General features: G+C 50.2%; 1 protein-coding gene across 3 annotated transcripts; it reads right to left on the reverse strand.

Moving 5' to 3' along the window:
* Positions 1 to 3,152: 3,152 nt before the first annotated feature.
* PRRG3 (proline rich and Gla domain 3) lies at positions 3,153 to 23,089 on the reverse strand. 3 transcript variants are annotated; one of them, XM_030574474.1, is made up of 4 exons: positions 22,991 to 23,089; positions 17,506 to 17,547; positions 9,027 to 9,187; positions 3,153 to 8,434 (listed from the first exon to the last, which is right to left on the reverse strand). In XM_030574474.1, the coding sequence occupies exons 2-4, from the start codon at positions 17,510 to 17,512 to the stop codon at positions 7,916 to 7,918; spliced, it is 687 nt and encodes a 228-aa protein (XP_030430334.1). In that variant the 5' UTR covers positions 17,513 to 17,547; positions 22,991 to 23,089; the 3' UTR covers positions 3,153 to 7,915. The 3 variants fall into 3 exon arrangements, 1 of the variants encoding a protein (XP_030430334.1); XR_004001883.1 differs by lacking the exons at positions 3,153 to 8,434; positions 9,027 to 9,187 and adding exons at positions 13,670 to 14,362; positions 16,342 to 16,476; XR_004001882.1 differs by lacking the exons at positions 3,153 to 8,434; positions 9,027 to 9,187 and adding an exon at positions 13,675 to 14,362.
* Positions 23,090 to 23,262: the final 173 nt, after the last annotated feature.

Raw genomic sequence — 23,262 nt, forward strand, 5'->3', positions numbered from 1 at the left:
AAGGACCCGTTAATGAGACATGGCAGGTGGCTAATTAGCATCTGTCTTCTTGTCTGTGGGAGTTTGAAATCCACTTACCTTGTTGCACACACAATATGTTCAGCATTTTTCCTCTGGCCTCCTGTCTGGAGAGTTTCATACAGCACTAGTCCCTGAGACGGCAAACAGCTAACTCTTCGTGGCCATGTGACACTTTGCTTTTCTACACGACTTTGCATCTGAGGATCTCCGAGCATTTTACAAACAATAATGACTTCACCCTGTCAGGGAGAAGTAAGTAGATACTATCTGGCGGACTTGGTTACGTGACTGGTCTAAGATCATTTTACCAAGGCAGAGCCAGGAATAGAAGTAAAATCCTCACGCTTTAACCACTAGGCTGTTCTCCTTCCCATAAGGGCCCTAAGATAATGCTCTTCTGTCATTCCCAGGAGACCGCTTTCAATTCTTTGTCAGGGAGTTATTAGTTGTATTGCCATAGTGCTTAAAAGCTCCAGTCCTGGACTAGAACTCCGTTGTGCTGGATACAGTACAAACAGAACAGAGAGCTTCCGATCTAAGGATTACTGTGAATAATTCCTCTGCTCCTATTGTGTTTTCCCCATCTGAAGTTATAATCCCCTGTGTGACATTTTAAGGTGCTTTCCATCTACAACACCCTGGCTGCCCATGAGGCTGCTCCACCCTTACAGCCAGGTGTTCCTGCTGACAGTCACTAGATTTGCACTTTGGGGGACTGGAAGTGGGACAACAGCAGTGGAGGGCTCTTAGCTCTGGAACTCAGTCCCCAGATAGACTGGGACCATGCATTTGCTAGAGGGGCAGCGGTGTAAGAGAAACATGCTTTCTGGGGACGCGATGGGCCTGGTGTCTCAGCTCTGTACTGTATCACAGCCCTATTACTGGGGAGCCTGGCTGTTAATCTCCCCACTTCCTCCACTCCACAAACTATCTGCCATTCAATGGAAATCCTTCTCAGCAACACTGTGGTTTTGTTATTAAAAATGTGACATGGTCAGGTTAAAATATATATTTTTAAAAACGAGATTGGGCTTTCTGAGCTACTGAGCACCTATGCTCAGTGGCATGCTAGAGTGTGGAAACTGAAGAATGTTACCCTCTAACTTCCTTTGCCCCATTTATTGCGGTTGTTTACTTTTTGCATCTTTTACTCTGGACAATGTACGCTGATCGGGTTCAGTGGCACATCTCTCGTCAGTTTTACTTGGAAAAGCTCCAGCAGGGGCATGTCCTTATGTGGGCTGCAGACATGGCAGGGAAAAGTTTAAATCCAAACAAAAGCCCACATGCCAGGCCTGAGCTAGCCTGACGGAGTCCCTGGATCAATCTCTTACCTGTAAATGCCCTCAGAGAGCCTCAGCAATGGGTGCGGGTTTTATAAAGGTAAGAAAACAAAAAGAAGGACCCACCATCAGCAGCACATCAACCTGTCGAGGGTTACTGCCTGCTAAGTGGTATGAGACGACGGAAAAGTACAGCCAGTTTTAAGGAGTTCTGAATCCCCTTCCTGGAGCCATGGGCTTGAGATTCACTTCCTGGCCATAGAGTCCGGTCACAAAAGGGCTTAAGATAAATCCCAAGCTGCCTCTGTCCTGCTTTTATGGGGGAGATTCTCAAAGATGCCTAAGCAACTTGGGAGCATAAGTCCCACCAAAAGTCAATGGGACTTAATGCTCCTGAATGCTTTATATGTCCCTGTGGAAATCTCACCCCATATCACCACAACATACATTTAATCAATCTTAGCCTGGGACGCTGCTTGAAAGCTCATGGCAGCTGTTCACATCAGGGCTATAACTGCAGCCAATCAATATTACCCAAGAAACCCCTTGGGCCCTGCTTGTTACCAATATTTTCTCCATAAATGTAAGCTCCGTGGGGCCAGGACTGCATTTCATTCCCTGCGCTGAACGTGCCATCAGCAAACACCTTTCCGTCTGGTTTTAATTCCTGGTGTATTGGCACTGGGGAGGCTGTCAGGGATGGTCAGCCAGCCAGCCGATCGCTGGGTAGGGACGCTGGTAGACAGAAACCAGAACAGTGCATATTGCCTTCCAAACAAGACTCTCAAGCTGTGCTATAAATATCACAGCATGGGCTAATCTTCACAATGGGCCTGTGAAGTAAGCGTTATTCCCACTTTACAGAGGTCCCAGTGCAAGTCAGCAGCACGGTCCAGAACAGACTCTAACCCAGGGGTGGGCAACCTATGGCACATGTGCCGAAGGCAGCACACAAGCTGATTTTCAGCGGCACTCACACTGCCCGGGTCCTGGCCACCGGTCCAGGGGGCTCTGCATTTTAATTTAATTTTAAATGAAGCTTCTTAAACATTTTAAAAACCTTATTTACTTTACATACAACAATAGTTTAGTTATATATTATAGACTTATAGAAAGAGACCTTCTAAGAACGTTAAAATGTATTACTGGCACGTGAAACCTTAAATTGGAGTGAATAAATGAAGCCTGGGAACACCACTTCTGAAAGGTTGCTGACCCCGGGTCTAGCCAGTGCTGGGCTGTAACCTAGGGACAACACTCTCCGTGTTTCCAGCACAGTGTTCTATGAGCCGCAGGTACAGTTTCAAAGATGAGTTTCATGCCATCCTTTCTCTCTCAATAAGCATAATGCCAGCTCTAGCCCTGCATGCAGCATTCTTTAGTCCTTCCTTTCAAGCTAGGGTGACCAGATGTCCCGATTCTATAGGGACAGTTCTGATTTTTGGGTCTTTTTCTTATATAGGCTTCTATTACCCCCACCCTCTGTCCCAATTTTTCAGTTGCTGTCTGGTCACCCTATTTCAAGCTGAGTTTACTGGTCACCTTCATCCAAGTTAGAAAGCTAGTCCATAAAAGGCACACAAGGTCCAGTTCATCCAGACCCCTTATACCTTGGGTAGCTATTTACACTCATACAATGAGGGTGAAAAATGGTACCCCTTGTGATTTCGTAGTGCTTCGCTTTGCACTGATGTAAATGACTACACAAGGCGCAAGGCTGAACTGGGCCCACAGAAAAATCCTCCATCCTAAATAGGAGCTGACCTCCCAGAGTAACCTGGAGCCAACAAGTTAGTTCAGTTAACAGAAAAGTCACACTAAACAATTTTGACAGTGTTTTTTTTAATAAATAATATTTTGGCACAGAAATATACCAAGTTTTACAGAATACAAACTGCAGGGTTAATTATTGTGAATATTACAGAGAGAGAGAGGAAGAAATTCCCATCTATCTCCCTCTGTTCCTTTTCAGGCTCCGGTGGATCCTGATCTGGCTATAGACCATATATACCTCTCAGCCCACTAAGGCCCACATGTGGAACACAGACCCAAAGGAGAGAGACACAACAAACAGTAGTGCAGCCATCGGCAAACAATGCAAGCGTGGCATCTGGAACAGAAATAACATTTTCCCTAACCCTCAATTTCCAGAGTCCACCTTTCTGCTATCAGACATTTTCCAGAACAAAGCAGTGTGAAGACAGGGTGTGCTTGGGCCAGAGGCAAACCTTGGATAGTTGAGAGGTATATGTAGTGATGGGAGTTTCACCCAGCTGAAATATCTTTCAGGTGCTCGTGGGGGGAGATTTGTGCTCGGTAACATTACAGGGATGGCAGTGCTGGACATTTCAATACTAGCAGTGAGACCACTACACTGGAGGGCTGCCAACAAGGAAGGGGAAGGATGAGGGAGAGAGCAGGAGCCCCCCTTGCTAAGCAGGGATCCTTGCAATGAGGAACTCACCAGCAGGGTTGTAAAGGAGCCAATTGGAGGTGCAACTCAGAGAAGCACCTGGATCGCTTTCCAAGATGGCATGCAACAGGAGTATGGGCAGTTTCTTTCCCTCAGCAATTCCTTTCATGCTTATCCTAAGTGTGAGCTGTGGGTCCTTGTACCAATCAGGGCATATGTACACTGTGCAACTCAGGGGCACTACACAAACATCACCAATAATCCATTTCTCCTCAAGAAAGTAACAGAGCCAAACCATTGTTCGGATCCAGTAAGCAGTAATCAGCTACTTTTCCAAAGGGGACATCTTCAAATTAAATATCAGACCCTGCAAGACAGAATTAGCCTTCCAGTGTTATTAGCAACACTTTGGATTCCTAAAAGCAAACAGAGTTCACTTTATGCCATTTGTGTACTGGGTGCACTTCATGGCCACGCTGCCCTGGGTCACTTTCTGATCGCTGTCAGTTTCACTGTCTGGCTCCTCTGCCTTTGCACAATGTTGCAGCTTTTAGATTCACAGGGCTGCAGAAGAAGTTTAAAGAGTTTGGGGCACACAGTTTTTGTTGATTTCATTAAACCTTTTGCTGGGGTTTCTCTTTGATTTTACTGTCCTCATTGTGCTTCTATTTTCTGAAGGCGGGGGAAGAGAAGGAAAGAATTTGGAGTGAGGCAAAAGCCCACCGGGAAACAATAACAAAGGTGATGTCAGTCAGAGAGCCAAATTCACAGCTGGTGTATGACAATTGAGTTGTGCCCTCATAAGAGCAGGGACTTTGGTCCACTGTTTAATTAAGTTGCTCTCTGTAACTACTCATGATGTTCGGTTCTCAATGCTCCGACCCCAATAAAAAGCCAGTGACTAAAACACAGATTTTGCAAAAAAGATATTTAGAAAACCAAACATGATCAGTGCGTCTGACACTGTTTCTTAAAAAAAAAAAAAAAAGCTGGCAAAATTCTGTGAGATCCAGGTCTTAGCCAAAACAGCCCACACCCTCAATTTCTGCACATTCCAGGCATTCTGAAATGGGCCTAAGAACAAATATGAGTGAGCGGCATGGGAGCGTGAGATCCACTATTACTGATGGAAGCTGGGACAGGGAGTGTGCACTGAAACTCTAGAAGGCCTGACAGCGCGTTCTGGTTTTAAATTGGTAGCCCTAGAGCCTGAAGTTCAACACAGCCCCTAGGAAAACCCCACAGATAATCCAATCCATGTCGACGCACCAAAGCACTCTTGAACCCAGAAGGAGAAGAGTCCTCTGCAGACAGATGAAGCTCAAAAGAACCTGCAGAATCTTACAGGGAACTTTCCTAAGCTCCGCCCATTTATCCTGTCCCAGATCCTCTGTACCTTGATCCAAGGATCTCAAAGCACTTTACATGCGATGAATTTAGCCTCACAACACCCCCACAAGATACTGTCCCTCTGGAGGAGAAAACTGAAGCACAGACAGGGTAAGTGACTGTCCCAAGGTCACACGGTGCCTCAGTGACAGGACCGGGAACAGAACCCAGACCTTCTAGCTCCCCGTCCTATGCCTTAACCACAATCTGCCCCACAATATGCAGCATCCGTATGTTTCTGATGTTTCATAGATCTCTTTACAGTTACAGGTGACCAGAAGTCATAGGAAAGAGTGGAGATTTGACCTCCTGGTTGCATATAAAGCACAGTGCTGTGAACATGGGATCTTCAACAGAGAGTCACATTTGTGAAGCTTGGTAGTGGCTTGTATCAAACACGCACCATGCAGAAAATGCTTCCTACCCATATGGCCAGCCCCAGCCTCTGGAAACATTGTGGTGGGGAGAGGGTAAGAGTCCACCAGCCCCGACAATTCCCTGCACCCCACTTCCTGCTGAACAGAAACATTGCAAAGCACCTGAGTGATGGCAGCACGGTTCAGTTGGCTAATCAGAGCGGCTGAGTGTCTAGGGGCTTTCTCTGAGTAATGGGCCGGACAGCACTGAGTTCCTCTTTCCCCCACTTTACTTCACAAGAGCATGTTCACCCACAATTCCCCTCTCCCCTTTCCTTTGTTCCTCTGCTCTCCCTCTTTTGTGCCTCCTCCTCTAGCTCTGCCCTGCCAGCTGTGTGAGACCCAGAAGACGGCAAGGGGCAGCGCAAGACATTGAAGCAAGTCATGCTTGCCTGACCCTGGCAGGTGAACCAGGCCCTACAGTCCCAAGTCAGCTCACCTAGACCTCACAAAGCCCCAGGGATTCCCCTCTGCCTCGGCAGGTTCTGTACAGTAGCCTCAGCATAGATCACGCTGTGGGCCTTAGAGACCAGTCTCACATCCTCACCGCGCAGAGCTGATGGTCCCACAGAAGCAAAGCCGCAGGCAGGACAAATGAACATGGGGAAGCACATCTGGGGTGGAGGACGGCAGGGATGCTGCACTGCATCTGCCTCCAGCCTGGTGAGCATGTAATTCAGTGCATCCCTTTCTTCAGATAGTTCACAGACTGCACTGGTAGAGGAAGCTGGAACATGGTGGGATGGGGAATGGGATGGAAAGACATCCTCTTTAACTGCGTCCAATTTGTGGGAGAGGCCCTGGCAGAGGTCTGGGAGGGGGAACAGGGAAGGGTCAAGGAACAAGAGGCATCCCCAATCTTAAAGAAAGGGAAGAACCTTAAAAATCTGCCAGGACCAAACTCTGATTTGGCGTCATGCAAGGCAAAAGAACAGACCACTGCCCACCTGCTTCAGCCATACACAGAGACAGGAGGCACAAGAGAACAATCCCAGCTCAATGCCATTGTCCCCAATTGCTACAGAAGCATAGCTCCCTAGAACAGATGTTACGAAAAGCAGTGATCATTGAGACACAAACCCCAGTCCCCACCTCTAGAGACATTCTCTACACAGGCGCTAGCCCCTGGGATATTCCCCTTCGGAAATAAGATACAGAATCACAAAACATCTCCCTGGTTGCAGCTGCATCCCGCAGAAGATCACAACGATGCAGAATGCAGTTGGGCAGAATGAGCAGAGAAGAGGGAGGAGGCTGATATAAACTGCATCTCTCACTGTTCCAGGTAACAGAGTTAGAGAGTGGATTTGTTTCACCCCTTGTGCAAAGCTGTGCAGGGATCTCAAGTGTTTGACATTCACACACACACTCCTGGCAAGAAACCCAGGAAAAGTAAATCTTCCAAAGGCAAAATTAAATATTAGCGCTAAACAAGTGAGCAGTGAGATAGCCAGGACCATCCCCAGAACAAAGATCCCACAGTCCAGATGCAGGGAAAAACAAGACCTCATCCAGATGTACGAACAACAGGATTGTTGAGGCACAAACCATCATTGGCTCCACTGATGGATGTTGCAAGAAACATTGAAAAGGTCCTGTCTGTCTGACCACTGATCCCATGTCTACGGGCGTTTCAGCGTCATGGATGCCAGGGATAGCGTGTGCATATACAGTGGGGCTGAGGTGGGTGCCGAGGCAGCAGTGTGGCTGTTTCAAACACAGGACGACACTACACTTATTTTTTTGGATTGAACACAGCGATGAGAACCCCCACAGGGCCAGCGACAATCTGCCACTCATCTCCTGCTGTTATGGCACTTATGGGAAAGGGATGGCAGGGGCGTTCTCCCTCCTCGCAGCCTGGTGCTCCACAGAGCATCCCTCCCCGCTTCTGTGAGTGCCACGTCACACAGGCAGAGCTGAGTGTTTGGGGCAGGAAGCACCTCTTGCCCCTCGGGAAGGTTTTGTTCATCCTGCTCCACTCTTCCCACTACAAAAAGAAATGGGGCTTTGCTGGGATACAGGGAAAGGAACTCCACTGCTGCGAGATCCCTTCACCCCAGTGATCATGGGCACCAAGGAACCTAACATAACCTGCCAGGGTGCCTCTCGGGGGCTGGTCTCCCTCCATGCAGAGCCTGTGTGAGCTGGATTGTGGCTGCAGAAGAGAGGGGATTTCCAGGGCTTGTGCCTTCTTGCATCGGTGGCTGCTCTCCGCTGCACCCCAGCCTGGACTCTGGTGCCACTTTCTCCCCCCCCCCCCCCCCCCCAGTTAGGGACGGTTATTTTTGGTGAGCGAAGAAGGTAAGGCTTTTCTGTGATGGCACTGTCTAGTAAAAGTGTGAGAGAGAATTACACCAAAAGGAGGGTCCAGGCGCAGGGAGTTAGCGTCACTATTTACCCAAGGCAGGGGCCACACCCACTATCTCTTCATATTTGGGCGGTGGGTCATTGTAGGAGACGCTGGTTTCCTCACCACTGCTGCTCTCCGGGTGACCGGTCACCTCCTCATAGGAAGGGGGAGGGGTGGCACTAGACAGTCTGGAGAGGACGGAGACGGAGTGCTCCGGCGGGTAAAGAGTGCCTCCTGCTCTGCCTCCGGCAGGCACCCTGCTGCCTGGCTCGCGCTGGGACTGGCCTTCCCCCTGGCTGTGAGAGGTCTCTCGGTACACCATGACCCTGGGGAGGCTGCGGCCCGCTCGGCTGGCCAAGTAGCGGTTCTGGGTGTACGAGGGACGGTGGCGCGTGGCCTTCTGCAGCTGACACCTCCAGATGATGAACAGGGCAATGACTATAAGCAGAGCCACTCCCAGGAGAGGCACCACCACATACATGGCATCTGAGCGCTCCGTGCCCTGCCCGGGGTCCTTGACGGAATATATGGAGCTGGTGTATCCTTTCCAGAACTCCATCTGCAGAGAGGAACAAACCAGCACCAGTCACAGGCATTTGTGTCGGAGTAGCGCCCCTCAGCTTGGGGGCCAAAGGAAGAGGGCAGCTGCAAGGGGCTGCTCGCTTACATGCCCGACTTCCACTCTGTAGCTGAGGTAGAACTGTTCCCACTGGTTCCCCTCCAATAGAGCACAAACCAGAGAGCCAGTACCTGAGACATCATGGGAACCAGGGCACCAGTTTCTGGGCTCTCGCTCTGACAGCAGCAAGTGGCCCAATGAGAGGTCGAGGGTACCTGTGCTAGCACCACCTCCTGTCCTGGTTAGAGTGGAGGGCAGGGAGTGTGCCACAAGCAGACGGTGGCAGTGCCAGCAATGCCTTGCCAACACCATGGCTCACAGTGCAGGACACCTGGCAGGGAAATGGCATTGCATGGGAGAGGTGGGTAAGAGAAAACTGAGCTCAGGTTTCCTGCTGACACCCAGGGAACAAACCACCTCATAGACAGGACAATCCACTCTCTCTCCCCTCCATCTCCTTCACCACACCCCTCAGGGCTCGAGTTATTCCATCTCCTCAGGCTCTAGTTCCCACAGCCCCGCCCCCATGTACCGTTTTCTCCTTGTTCTCGAACACCTCCTTGACCTCCTCATAGCTGCAGATCTCCTCGATGCACTCCCGCTCGATGGTGCCCTGGCGGAACTCCTCCAGGAAGCTGTTGGCCCGGGGGAAGCGTTTGAGAAGTGAGTGGGCGTTCTTGGCCCCCAGGAACACTGAAACACACAACACAGAGGCGCTGAGGACTCCCACACACCTTGCCCCACAATGATCCAACCAATGGCCTCTTGCTACCACAGGGCACAGGCTAGTACACAGATGGCAGCTTCGGATACCCAACAGCACAGGCACCCATCAGCTATGCTACACAGCCCAGTGCTAGAGTTTGCCCACCCAGTCCCACTAGCTAAGAAGGCACAACGTCCTACCAGAGAGAGGGTAGAACAGGAGCTGAGCTGCCCTTACAGGCTCTCCTGCTGCCTAGGACCAAGCTGGCCAGTGCTAGTGTGATGGAGCCAGATGGGAACCGTGCGCTGGGCTGAGGGAGGACAATGGCAAGAGAGATTCACAAGGAGAGCTTTAATAGTCCCCACCCACCTACCAGCAGAACACAATCTCAGCAGTGCCCCGTCACAGCCCATCCCCCTCTCTCAACAGCCCTGAATGCTTCAAAGAGCGTGTACAATAGATTGAGGGGGAAACATGTAAGTCCTACACTGGGCTGGTTGTAACTTCAGGCCTTCGGTGCTATTGTCCATCCCACCCCTCTGCCCAAGGGAAAGCCAGTGCTGTTAGGATTCGGGGGGGAGGAGATCAAAACCCAGCCCGCAACCAACCCACACAATGCAGCTCTGGCCCACCATCCATTAAAAGCATCAGCCAAGCTCCAAGGAGATTTTAGTCATGCCTGGGGTATATTGTTCATGTTAAAACCCTGCACTTTGGTAGATTTCACAGTGCCGCTCCCTGAATGCGGCTGAGGGTGTCCTGTTGCAATATCACCCACCTGCAGTCTCCTATCTAATGGCACTGGAAACCTGCGCAACACCCAATCTGGGCTGATGCAGCCATCCTGTATCAGCTGCCCTGGTTCCTTATAACAACACGTGCACTCAATTCAATAGGCTAGGAACCACCAGCTGGATTACAGGCAAAGCACCCACTGCAACAGGGGACCAGAGCATAACTGGTACCGCTATGGAACTGCCCCATTTATGGCCACAACAGGAGGAGGCAGCCCCAGGGCACAGGGAAGAGGCATGGATGGAGGAACAGGAGCTCCGAAAGCAGAGGGTCTGAGCCCTCCACTGGCAGGCTGCGATGCCAGCAACACCACCTCTGCTCAGGAGAACCAATGTGCCATGTGTCTATCTGCTGCCAGAACCAATGACAAGCAGGGACTCTCAGTTAAGAGGCGCCACCATCTGAGGGAAGGAGAGTGGGGCTTTTGCAGCCCTTCTCTAAATCATCACCCTAGCCCATGCTGCACATTATAGGCCAGCAGATTAGGCGGCATCTGCACCAAGTGCTGAACCGCGGTAGCTGCAGCAGGGGATGATGCCAGTCTAAGTACCAACAGGCCAATGCACCTATGTTGGCTGTGTTCTCCCCCCCACCTTATGCTGCATTACCAATCCCACGTTCCCAGCACACCACTGCAAAGTGGGAGATTCTAAAAGGCCTTCTGTGACCCCAGAGGGATTGTCAGAGATGAGGCCAAACTCCCATAGTTCCCCAGAAATTGGCATTATTTCTGACTCCCTTTCTCAAATGGGCCAGGACAAACGCTCAGCTCAGGAATGATTCCAGCTGGAGCTTTGGAGAAGCCGTCCTGAGGTGCATCCGACAGCTGCTACAAGGTACAGGAGAGCCCCGACAGCACCGGTGAAGAGGCAGAGACCAATACCAGCACTCACACAGCTTCAGCTGCAATGCTCATGCCCGCACCCCACCCATGGCTGGATCTGTGCAGTATGCAAGGATGACACTCCACAGACGAAATCTCATTTTGGGTCCATACGTCACAGATTGGGGACACCAAGTGGTTCAGGACCCGTGAGGAGCAGCAAGCAGCTGCATAACTTCATACTAAGGACACTTTTCAGTGCAGTGGGTGTGGGACTAGCCCCTACATGGAAGCACCAGTCCACAAGGAAGAGACAGCCAAACACCCTGCAGAAGAGTGGCAAGTGCCCTGTGGAAGCTATCCACCCAGGACAGTTATTTATCCCTTGCGTCCCAGTTTGAGGATGGGGAGTCTCCTGCAGGCGCTGGTTTCAGACTCTCACAATGGCATGGTATTTCATGCACTGGCACGTGCTAGAGCAGCCAAGGTGGCAGAGAGAATTCATGGATTTAAATAATCAGGTTGGCTCCAATCAACGGAACCTACGCGCCTATTGTGTGCTCTGTCCCAGCAAGTCAGAACGTGCTCATAGGAGCGGGTCCTACTCACTGGGGAATCACTGGAAGATCATGCAAACATACCCAGGGTGCTCAGAGCACACAGGAGAATGGTCAAACACTCTGGACTCTTCCAGGCGAACCCTACTCTCACTGAATGGCACGGACAGTGATGGGGTCTCCATCCCCACAATAATTCAGGCCAACCAATGCCTCAGTTTCTGAAGCATTCTCAGATGGCACAAACCCAGAGACCTGTACCCAGGACAGTGCACATTTGGGAGACAAGGCCAGGTGGGTTACCAGCCATGACACTTCACTGACTACTGTAGCAATTATATCTGCAAATCACATGCATTTTTCAAAATCCATGTGAAAGCAAAGGCAAGGTCTCCTGCGCACAGTGGAGTGAGAGGGCAGCAGGATTTGAAGCAACTTACACACAGCCAAACTGTTACACATAAAGCAGTTGTTCATCAGCACAGCCTGCGATTTGCCCAGATAACAAGTGCTCTGTGCGCAAACTTCTAACTAATGGCAGGACTTGGAAGAAGGATCATGCAAGCAGTTAACGAAAAATGTTACCTTGTCTTTAACTAGGAGTCATTCGTTGCTATATTGGTGGCAGGTTTCTCCTTGTTTTCATGTGACCTTCATTTCTCCTACTTTCAACTGGTATGGTGAGTGGTTTTATGAAGTATGCTACTCCAGAGGCATTGATGTGTATTAGCAATTACTGCTATGACGTGCCACCATCTTTTGGTCATGATGGGATACACTTGATGGGTAACTGCATTTACTTTTTTCCCTGTGGTTTATTAATATTTTCTCTGGTGAGGGAGTTTATGGAAGAGGAGCTGCTGTTGTATGGATTACAACACTGGTAGACCAGGTAGCAGCTCATGCTAAGGTCCCCATGTCTCAACTAAACACTGAAAAATACACAGCTGGAAGCAGTTTGGCTCACCTGTGTGTTAAGTGTTATTAAAATAGGTATTAGAATTTAATAACATGTTTAGACTTTACTGATTGCTTGTGAGTTGCTGCATGCATTAATCTCACCTTACAATATGGGATACAATATTTAACCATTTGTATTGTAAGCTTCTGTGATGCTGTAAATCACTAAACAGGAGAGAGACATTAACTCAGGGGTCAGCAACCTTTCAGAAGTGCTGTGCTGAGTCTTCAGTTATTCACTCTAATTTAAGGTTTTGCGTGCCAGTAATACATTTTAACATTTTTAGAAGGTCTCTTTCTATAAGTCTGTAATATAGAACTAAACTATTGTTATATGTAAAGTAAATAAGTTTTTTAAAATGTTTAAGAAGCTTCATTTAAAATTAAATTAAAATGCAGAGCCCCCTGGACCAGTGGCCAGGACCTTGGCAGTGTGAGTGCCACTGAAAACCAGCTTGCGTGCCGCCTTCAGCACACATGCCATAGGTTGCCTACCCCTGCATTAACTAGTGTAAAGTGCTGGTCACCAACAGAAGGTGTTACGTCCTGACCAAGAGGAAGGCCCATCAACACCAGATGGACTACTGTAGAACATTAAAGAGAACAAAAGACATTTGTTGCTCTGCTCTCCCTCCCACTCCCCCGCCACTACCACAACCACAAAGATGAGTCATGCAAGTGAATTCCTCCCATTAGCTGAGTTCACAACTCAGAGCACACAGAATCATAGGACTGGAAGGGACCTTGAGAGGTCATCTAGTCCAGTCCCCTGCATGGGGAGATAGGAATAAAAACACCTAACAAGAAAGAACTGGATCTCTATCCTGTTTGGACTCTCGGGAGCAAGATTTTCTATGCAGAAGCAAAAGATCCCCAGAGCTTAGCCTGGGTTAGCCCTAAATGACATATAGAGCTTGCTTTTTATAGAAGCTTCTATTACCTCTTGAAACTTAAGATTGTAACATTTGTATATTTATGTTTAACTGCTTTAATCTTGTAATTAACTCTTATTTCTTTTCTATTTAATAAATCTTTAGATAGTTTATTATAGGATTGGTTACAAGTGTTGTCTTCAGTGTGAGATCTAAAGTGCAACTGATGTACGGTAAGTGACTGGTCCTTTGAACTAGGGTAACCTGAATATTGCTGGGATTCTTGGTGTAAGGGACCGTCACCTGGGTGATGAGACAGATGGGAGTACCCCAAGAGTCTGTTTGTGACTCCATATTAAGGCTGTTATAGTGCCTGAGGAGTTTACACTTAATAACTGACTGGCGAAATCTAAGTATAGAACTCACAGGCAATTTGGGGTTTGTGCCCTGGTTCTTAGCAGTCTGCCCTGAGGTTGCTACTCATGTTCCTGAGTCACTGCAGACAGCTTGACACGCATAATAAAGAACTGTGTGAAGGATGTGAATTATAGTGACTTTTCTCCAGAATCTACTTTATTATACAGAGATGCAGGCCAGCTGCAATACTAGACCAGAGCAACATATTTACAAAAACAATGGCAATGGAGACTATTTTACAGTCATCAAGTGCATCTTGCTGGGGCCCCAGCTCTCCTATTTCTTCAGTCTTTGTGAAGGAGTTTCATGGGGAATGGCTGTGAGGGAGCTGTCCCAAGAGGAGCACTGGCCAGCTTAGCAGGGTTGTACTGAGCAGATGATGCAAGGATTGGTTTCTGGGTCAGCTTTGGCTATCGTCGCCTTTTCAGCCTTTGTGCACTGGATGGAGGTTTCACAATGGAGCTGTCTATCCTCAAGTCATTTCCTGTCTTTCTGGAAATAGCCTGGCATCAGCTTCTCGGCCTCCTGCCTCGACCCTTCCAGTCTTTCAGGAGTGCATCTCGCTTCCTCCTCCTTGCATTGGAACATTCGCTCTGAGCTTCTTTGAGTCTTCCTCTGTGTTTCCTGAAGTAACAAGCCTGTTCCCGCTTCTCCTGGATCTCAGGTTTGCCAGCCTTTCCACCACTGTGCAACCTGGCCCATTCCTGCTCTGGGACATCCACGGTGCTGTACTGGCTTCTATAATGAAAAGAAACAAATAAAAGCTTCAATAAGTGAAGGAAAAGCTCAATCGTTCCTTGGATCATCAAGGAACACAATGGAAGTCTCTGTTCTAGCCCAATTTCGAATGCCAGTGCCCCCAGAATTCACAGCTGTTACAAGGGTGGAGATGCTAAATCATTGGACTTAAGGACAAGGAAGGACTGGGAAGCTACTGACAGTCAGTACAACCACACTACCAAAGGCTACTTATCAGGCAAACAGGAGCCTCAGAGACATGCGTGCCAATGGTCCCAGCAAGAGTAAGCAAGGGATGTCAGAGCAAGGGGGGGGCTGGCAGGTTGGCCCTGGAGTCACTCGAATGGACAGTGGGGGACAGGCTCAGAGAAAGCAGGGGCTGCGTGAGCTTCTACAGCAGGGATGGGCAAACTTTTTGGCCCAAGGGCCACATCTGGGTGGGGAAATTGTATGCAGGGCCATGAATGTAGGGCTGGGGCAGGGAGTTGGGGTATGGGAGGAAGTACGGAGTGTGGGGGGGTGCAGGGTGCAGGAAGGGGCTCAGGGCAGGGGGTTGAGGTGCAGGACAGGTGCAGGGTGCAGGTAGGGGCTCAGGACAGGGGGTGCGGAGTATTGGAGGGGGCTCAGGGCACAGGGCTGGGGTGAAGGAGAGGGTGTGTAGTGCAGGAGGGGGTTGGAGTGTGGGTTCCGGCCCGGCGCCACTTATGTCAGCGGTTCCAGGGTGGCAGTGGCACGCAGCAGGGCTAAGGCCCCATGTCGCTACTAGAAGTGGCCAGCATGTCGGGCAGTGGCTCCTGGGGGGGGGGGGGGCAAGCAGCTCCGCAGCACGCTGTCCTTGCCTGCAGGTACCACCCTCCCCAAAGCTTCCATTAGCCACAGTTCTCTGTTTCCAGCCAATGGGAGCTGTGGGGGACAGTGCCTGCAGGAGAGGGCAGTTGCACGGAGCCCGCTACCCTCATTTCCCCCCCCAGAGACCACAGGAATGCGGCACAGGGCCAGGGCAGGCAGGGACCCTGCCTTAGCCCCTCTGTGCCACAGGGCTGGCAATCCCACAGGCCGGATTGAAAGCCCTGATGGACCAGATCCAGCCCGCAGGCCATAGTTTGCCCTCCCATGTTCTATAGGGTAAAGGGGAATAAGCACTGCATCCAAACTGGATCGGGGGGGGGGCTGATTTTCAAAGGTACTAAGACCAGTGAGCCCCACTGACTGTCAACAGCAGGGTGTGCCCCTGAAGAGCTCCCTTTGTACGCTGGAGCACAAGCATCATGAAAGGTTTACAGACACAGAGGAATAAGGATTGAGGTTAATTGGTATCCATGGTAGATTTCTTTCAATGCATTCAGTGCCTGACAGCAGGTAGGGTAAGCAGTAATTATCCTGACAGCTCCCATGGCCTGTGTTAGCTCTACATCACTTTGCTATCAAAATATGCCAATGACTGTCTTTCATGCATTAATCAGACAGAACGGCATGCGATTGAGGCCAGATAAGAGCAGCATGCTAATTGGATGCCATGGCCAAGGGGTCAACAGATGCAGTGCCACATAAATATTTGGCCACTGCAGCCAAGAGGTAGCTTCCTGCCACCCAGGTCTTATTTGTAGGCTTAAGCTGCAGTTTGTGTTATTTTTGTTTCCCCCCCTTACTTTGCCAGCTTCGTGCCCAGGCAGATGCCATTGCTCAGTGGCTGCTGGGTACGGTCACCCTAACAGCGAACACGGCTCATACGGCCAAAAGGGCATTGAGCAGGGTTACTGAGCAGGAGGCCAGAACTGGGGAATTATTGGGGAAGGCCTGGTAGCTGTAGAGCCAGGAAGGGCAGGCGAAGAGGTGAGGCCTTCCACCCTTGTCTGAGGCGACAAGTGTCTTTTAAAAAACAGAAATGGCAGCATCCATAAGAAGCCACAAAACTCTTCCCCCTGCATCTGCACTCAGCCTCCTCACTGGCACAATACATATAACAAAGAGCTGCATACCTGGTACAGAGCAGCTCTCGTCCCCTGGGTCCTGCTGCTGGCTCAGCTCGACCGCTGTCTCCACTGTTGGGTCTGGATCCTGGCATGCCTCAAGCAGATCCCAAGATCCCAGCAAGATCCCTGACCTCTCCCAGTCTGCTTCAGAACCAGGGCTATCATCAGCTCTCAGTGGAGCACCACATGCAGCCTCTGTGCCATGCAGCAGCACATCAGGCTGCACACAGGAGCGAGCAGGGAGGATTCAGTGTAGCTCGTTAAAGATCAAACATGCTTTTCTCACCCTGCTATTATTGTCTCAGCTTTATCATACTGAACCATTGGGCCCTCTATATTGTCCCAGCACAGCTTGCTAGTCCGAGCAGCGGCCATTGCAGTGGGTTACTGTGCTGTTCATTTACACAGTGACTGCAGGGCCTGGGTCACCTCCCCTCCAGCTAGTCACCAATGGCCACAGCACTCTCAGATCTGCCCCTACCATGCTCCCAGGAAATCCTCCTCAGAGCCATGCTGGAGATTGGAGCAGAACAAAGTCAAATTGCTGCTGAAGAAGTGGGTTGTGAACACAGTGCACAAATGAGCACCACCACCTGGACAGCACAGGTAACAGGCCCCAAGCCAAATGGCCCCCTGTGCCACGCAGCATGGAAAGCAGACCAGACAGGCTATGACCAGTACACTGTGGGAAAGGCAGAGCAGGACTTGGTCCATGAGTGGGGCTATTAGACCAGCAATCCATGCCCACTCTGGCTTGGTAAGGTAGTGAGAGCAAAGCACAGCCAAACGGTGGCATAACTAAAAATGCACAGTTGGGTGAGGGTGCCTGGTGTGTTACAGGTGTGCAAGAGGGACCAGCAATTCACCCAGCTTCTCTACTGGAAACCAGACTCCAACTCTGCAGCCAGGGAACACACAGCGAAGAGATGTGCAGGAAGAGATAAAGCCATGCCTCAAGACTCTGATCCTAGAAGGAGCCATGACATTGCCCCACCTCTGAGACCCAAGGCAACACAGACCATTCCCTACCATCTTCTCAAAGAGGAGGCTGCCAGCCCCTTCCCCCACCACATGCAGGAGACCCGTCCCCCCACACCTCTTCCTCCAGGAGGGTGGAAAGACCATGCTTGCCCCTCCCTGCCCTTGAGGCCCTCATTGGGAAATACTTACTTGCCATGCTGCCTTGCTCAGATACTCAGGGCTCTCACCTACCTGTTGGGAAGAAAATGGGAGAGTCATGGAGGGCTCTTGGTTCCAAGCCCTTGGTCACATGAGTAGCAGGGACTGATCCATGGGGAAAGATGGCTTTTTCTGGAGCCTGGGCAGCCTGCTGCAGGTCCCAGCTGACCTCTACATACCCATCGTCTCTACAGAAAACCATGACCCAGCCAATATCGCCTCCAGGCTCCTTAGGTACACACTACACATCACAAAATGGCAGCTGGCCCTCGCCAGCTCAGCCAACCCACTTTCAGCCCTCCCACCCAGGGCTGTCCAGAGGATTCAGGGGGCCTGGGGCAAAGCAATTTCAGGGGCCCCTTCCATTAAAAAAAAAGTTTTGCAATATTATAGAATACTATATTCTCGTGGAGGCCCCTGCAGGGCCCAGGGCAAATTGCCCCTCTTGCCCCCCCGTCCCTGGGCGGCCCTGCTCCCACTCCATATATCCATTCGGCACCTGATCTGCCCCAAGATCCCCCGGCTTCAAGACAGAGTATATCAGCCGCTCTGCATAACCCCAGAGTGCCCAAGAAGCAGGCCACAAGGCCTACAGGGATTCTCATCAGTCAGCTCAGGGCATCTTTGTCTCTCAGTGAACAAATGTGCCCCACTTCAGTAGGAGAGGGTAAAAACAGCCCCATAGCTTCTGCTCCATCACATCAAGCAGGGGAAATGTAGCACACTCCGGTCCTCAAACATTAACTGGCTGCTTCATACAATCTAGCCTCAGGCTGGCAGGCGAGAGGCATAGAACATGAAGGCTTGCAAAGTGCTTTACAACCTCTTCCCACCGCAGCAGACTTTATAGTTCACTGCCAGGCTACGTCCAACATCCGCTGCCCTAACATTAACTACCCTTGACCCCAAGGCCAGCGCCTGTTACCTGGCCAGGAAAGCTCTGCCAGCCAGTCTAAACCCACAGTGTGCACTTAGGAGCCTTACTGGTCTGAGCACTTACAGCCCGATCCTGCAGCCTGCTGAGGCCAGGTCTTCACCACAAAATTTTCCTGGAATAGTTATGTAGGGCAGGGGTGTGAAAAATCCACACTGCTGACCAACACAGCTGGGCTGCCAAAAACCTCCATGTAGATGCTGCTATGCCAGCACGAATCCTTTTACCAGTATAGCTTATGTAGTTTGGGCTGGTGGTTGAACCATACTGGCAAAAGATCTCTTTATGTCACATCTCCTCTAGGCGGCTCGACAGGCATAGCTACTGGTATAGACTCCCTAATGTAGACTGCCCTTCTCCTCCATGAACAGTTTCAGTGGATGCTTCTGCTGTTCACAGCTTTCCTGCATACCTGCAGAATGACAACTGTTGACTATTTCACTGCTGCTCCGCCTACCGCATAGCAGCAGTGCAAATGAGAAGAGTTCCATTAATGCTGCACGGCAAAACTAACGGCACAGTCGTGGTGCTACAGCTGCCAGCAAACTCAGGAAGGCAATACTACATTTGGAAGATTAACTTGCTGTAAAAAATGAAAACACATTGTGTAGAAGTGTCTGGTGTCCCTCCACATACAGGAGCCATTTCCTATTCACCAGTGACAAGTGGATCCTTCAGACTCTATTCTACCACCACATCCCCATTGTGCTCTGCTAGCCAGCTCAAGCCCATGATGTATCATTACAGGAATTCCCTGCTTTTCTCCCCCCATCTCAGATCTGCACAGCAGAACCCACCCCCCTCATTCTGACCATGTAATACAGTGGCACAATTCCACCCAGGGGCTCTAGTGACACTGCAAACCAGAGAAGTAAAAAGATTCTCACCAGACTTTACTTGTATTATTGGGCGGGGAGAGGGGGAGACAGAAGAAGAGGAGAAACAACAAGAAATAAAAACTACACTAGTCTGAGGTCCAGAATTTACAATAGTCAGATCTAGATCAGTCCTTAAGTAGCTCAGCGACAGTTTCTAAGCCCAATTACTTTACACACTGGTGCTAGAAATAAATGTTACATCTCTTCAAAACCTAGGAATCTAAGGCTTCCAGTAGCACAGAGCAGTTGTTTCGCACCCCAACCCCGCAGGGAGTAGTGAACCTTGCACACCTCTTTTTGGTTATTACTAACATTTCTATCCACCAACACCACAACTATGTCTTACATGATTTTAGAAACTGTTGCATCAAGAATGATTAGACACAGAATATAAGTCTGTAGCCATGTGGAATGCACATTTAAATGGCCTAAAGCATTCATCTCTAGCAGTCTGCGAAATATTGACTGCAAAATACATGCTGGAATTAAAGTGGGGATGCAGGAAGAAAGCAAGATAGCCTGATTTTACAGTCTGCTATCTCACATAGCACCAGGGGCTAGGAAGACAGACAGGATCAATATAGATGCTTTCAACACTGGAAATTTTTTCTAAGCTCTGGTTAGCCAAACAGAGAAAACTTTGGTCCTTAAAACATTGATGTGACACAGGTTGAGAACTTGTAACAATCCAGTTAGATCTTCTATGGACTGTAACATGGTCAGTTGCATCAGCTATAATCAGAGGTTGCTTTGCTCTGGTTAATTTTTGCTTATGTTTAGTTTTCATTAAGAAATTAAAAAAATATGTGACAACAGGAGAGGATTATACATAAACCCTCATCTTCATCAACAATACTTAGAAGGGACAAGGGGGTCTACAATCATGAATTTATCCTCACACAAATCAGTGGCAAGAGCTGGGATTAGAAATCAGGAATCCTGGCTCATTAGGCCACATGGCGCCAAGTATCAGAGGGGTAGCCGTGTAAGTCTGGATCTGTAAAAAGCAACAAAGAGTCCTGTGGCACCTTATATACTAACAGACGTATTGGAGCATAAGCTTTCGTGGGTGAATACCCACTTCGTCATGAATTCACCCACAAAATCTTATGCTCCAATACATGTTAGTCTGTAAGGTGCCACAGGACTCTTTGTCGCTAGACCATGCGGTGTCTCTGATGAACAGCGGTATACACCCCTCTTCAGAAAAGACATTTTAGGGGGTAGGGGTATGAGTGTGTGGGGAGGGGAGGGAGATCATTTTAAGAAGAGCTGATATTTTGAATTTAATTATAAGCTTGACACCAGGCTGGTAATACTTGAACTATGCATGCAAGGGGACAGCTGATGGGATGCAGGTCGTGTGAGGAAGGAGAATATATTCCTAGCACAAAGGAGTAGGGCTATTTAATCCAATGGAAAAATAACCTGGTAGATATGAGCTTCAATATTCATGTGTATACTATACACATGATTGGCGTGCATGTATCATAGCAGCAAGTGACGTAGATTATATATAAATACATTTAGATTCTGGGCATGTATTTCAGCAAGTGACACAGATTATATATAAATACATTTATATTCTGGGCATGTATTTCACATTTCTAAACACACCAGCATTATAGGCACCCATACAAAACACAAGGTCTGGAACACAAAATACTCCACCTCAAAGGACATTGAAGAATTAATTTTTTCTGCCTAAGGATACCAAAAACCTAAGGAACCCAAACCCCGAGTCCAGCCTCAACGCCCACCCGATCGGTTCCCCTCCCTCCTTCTCCGAACAGTGTTTTCCTCCTCTATAAATACACCATCAATAGGAGGTTGCCATGGCAATAGTGAGGAGGCGTTAGGGATACAGCAATAGCGATGCTGATGCAGTCACACATTCGTGTCTTCCAGATCTCGCAACCCCCGGGCTCCCCCCACTCAATGATAATGCTGAGTTTACCATGCTGGTAAACTATGGTGTCCTCTGTCTCTAGCAATACAGGCAGACTTTGCGTGGGTATGTGGTCTGGGGGAAGGATATACACAGACGGAGAGGTTAGCCAGAATCCCCGATCCTCTTGCCAGCGCAGAAGCGAGTTGTGGGATTCCGTAAAACCATTGACATGTGGTGGCACGTTGGGAGGCTGCCAGATTGCTGGCCGTCATACCGTCAAGGATGCCAGCTGCTTCACAAGTTCGAAGAACTATTTTTGTTTTCAAAGCCAAGACCAACACATCAGAGAAGGCTCCAATTCTCAGAGACCACACAGCCCCATGGTGACCAGAATGCCATCCCCACAAACCAATCCACAAACCCTCAATAGAACCAGAATTCATCCCCACAAACCAATCCTAGAACTCACCAGGTTTGGAGCGTATGCTCACAAACAGCTGCGTAAACTGACACATACCAGCCAGGCACCCTCCACCTCCTGGACCTGCCCCAAATCCTACTGAAGCCCCAGTGAACACACCTTCCCCCACAGTCCACAGCACCCACACCCCCTAGCAGATACTTTCCCAGCTCCTCGGAGCTTAGCACTCAAGTACTGATTCGTTTCACTCTTCCCTCCATTGCCATTGTGCTTCTCCTCCCCGCCACCCTCCATCCCAATCCCTCTTTCCTTCCCCAACACTTCCCTGACATTCCCACCTCCCACTCGATTCCCAAAGGCAGACTCAACCCCCTTTCTCTCTACTCCAGTGCCCAAAGCCCCAATCCCACCCTCCACTTCAATCCCCTCTTCCGGTACTGTCCCTCACCCATCTTCTAGCACACTCCCTCAGCCTCCAACTCAGTCTCTACTGCACCCCCAATTCCCACAGCCCTTGCTTGTCTCCAGCTCCTAAAAATTCATACTACTTCACACTACCCTGCTCCCTCGTCCCCCTTCCCCTGCACTCCCCAGTGCCCCCACCCCGACATCCATCTCATTCTTCCTCCAGCCCCCCTTCCCCATCCCCACTCCTCTATCCACCCCCACTCCTCTATCCACCCTCCATCCCTACAGACCCCCTCCCATTGTCCTCTCCTCCCCCTTTCCTCTAGCCTACTGTCCCTTCTCCTCCATCTCCCCCATTTCCCCACCCCTCCAACCCAAACCTACACCCCCATCCCCCTCCACTACCCTCCCCAAAACTCTTATCCTCTCATCCCCTGCCCCTTGCCCTATTCCCCCACCCCATGACTCTATCCCATGGCCCTCCCCTCTGTTCCAGCCCTATACACCCTAAACCCCACCCCTTCTCCCCTCTGCATGACCCCTCCCCATCCACTCCATACCCCTCCCCCCTCTCCCATCCCCATCCAACCTATACCCCTCCCCTCCAACCCTTCTCCCATCCCCATCCAACCCATCAGTCTCACCCCTATCCAATCCCATACCCCTCCCCTTCACCCCTTCCCCATCCAACTTATATCCCTCCCATCCAACCCTTCTCCCATTCCCATCCAACCCATCAGTCTCACCCCTATCCAATCCCATACCCCTATCCAATCCCATACCCCTCCCCTTCACCCCTTCCCCATCCACCCCATCCCATCCAACCCATCAGTCTCACCCCTATCCTGCCCCATACCCTCACCCCTTCTCCCCGCCCCTCGCCATGACCCCTCCTTGTACTTCCCATTACCCCCTCGCCTTGCGCCAGTCCCCACCCCCGGTACCTCATGCCCGCCGCAGCTCCGGGCTCCCCGCGCGCCCACACACAAAGCCGACAGCTCCTCGCCCGCCCGCTCAAGCCTGCAGCCACCAGTGTCCACCAGGGCAAGGGGCGGGGTGGGGCGGGGCCGAGCCGTCCTTTCTGTCCAATCACAGAGCGGGGGCGGAGCTGGCAGACATCTATGACCAATCATTCAGCAGCTAAGGAGGGAGCGTTTCATCTAGTCTGCCCAGTCACAAAATGGGAGGGGATGGACGTCTGTCCACTGTGACCAAT

This window comes from Gopherus evgoodei, chromosome 9 (genome assembly GCF_007399415.2).
Source record: "Gopherus evgoodei ecotype Sinaloan lineage chromosome 9, rGopEvg1_v1.p, whole genome shotgun sequence".
NCBI classification, from domain to species: Eukaryota; Metazoa; Chordata; order Testudines; family Testudinidae; genus Gopherus; species Gopherus evgoodei.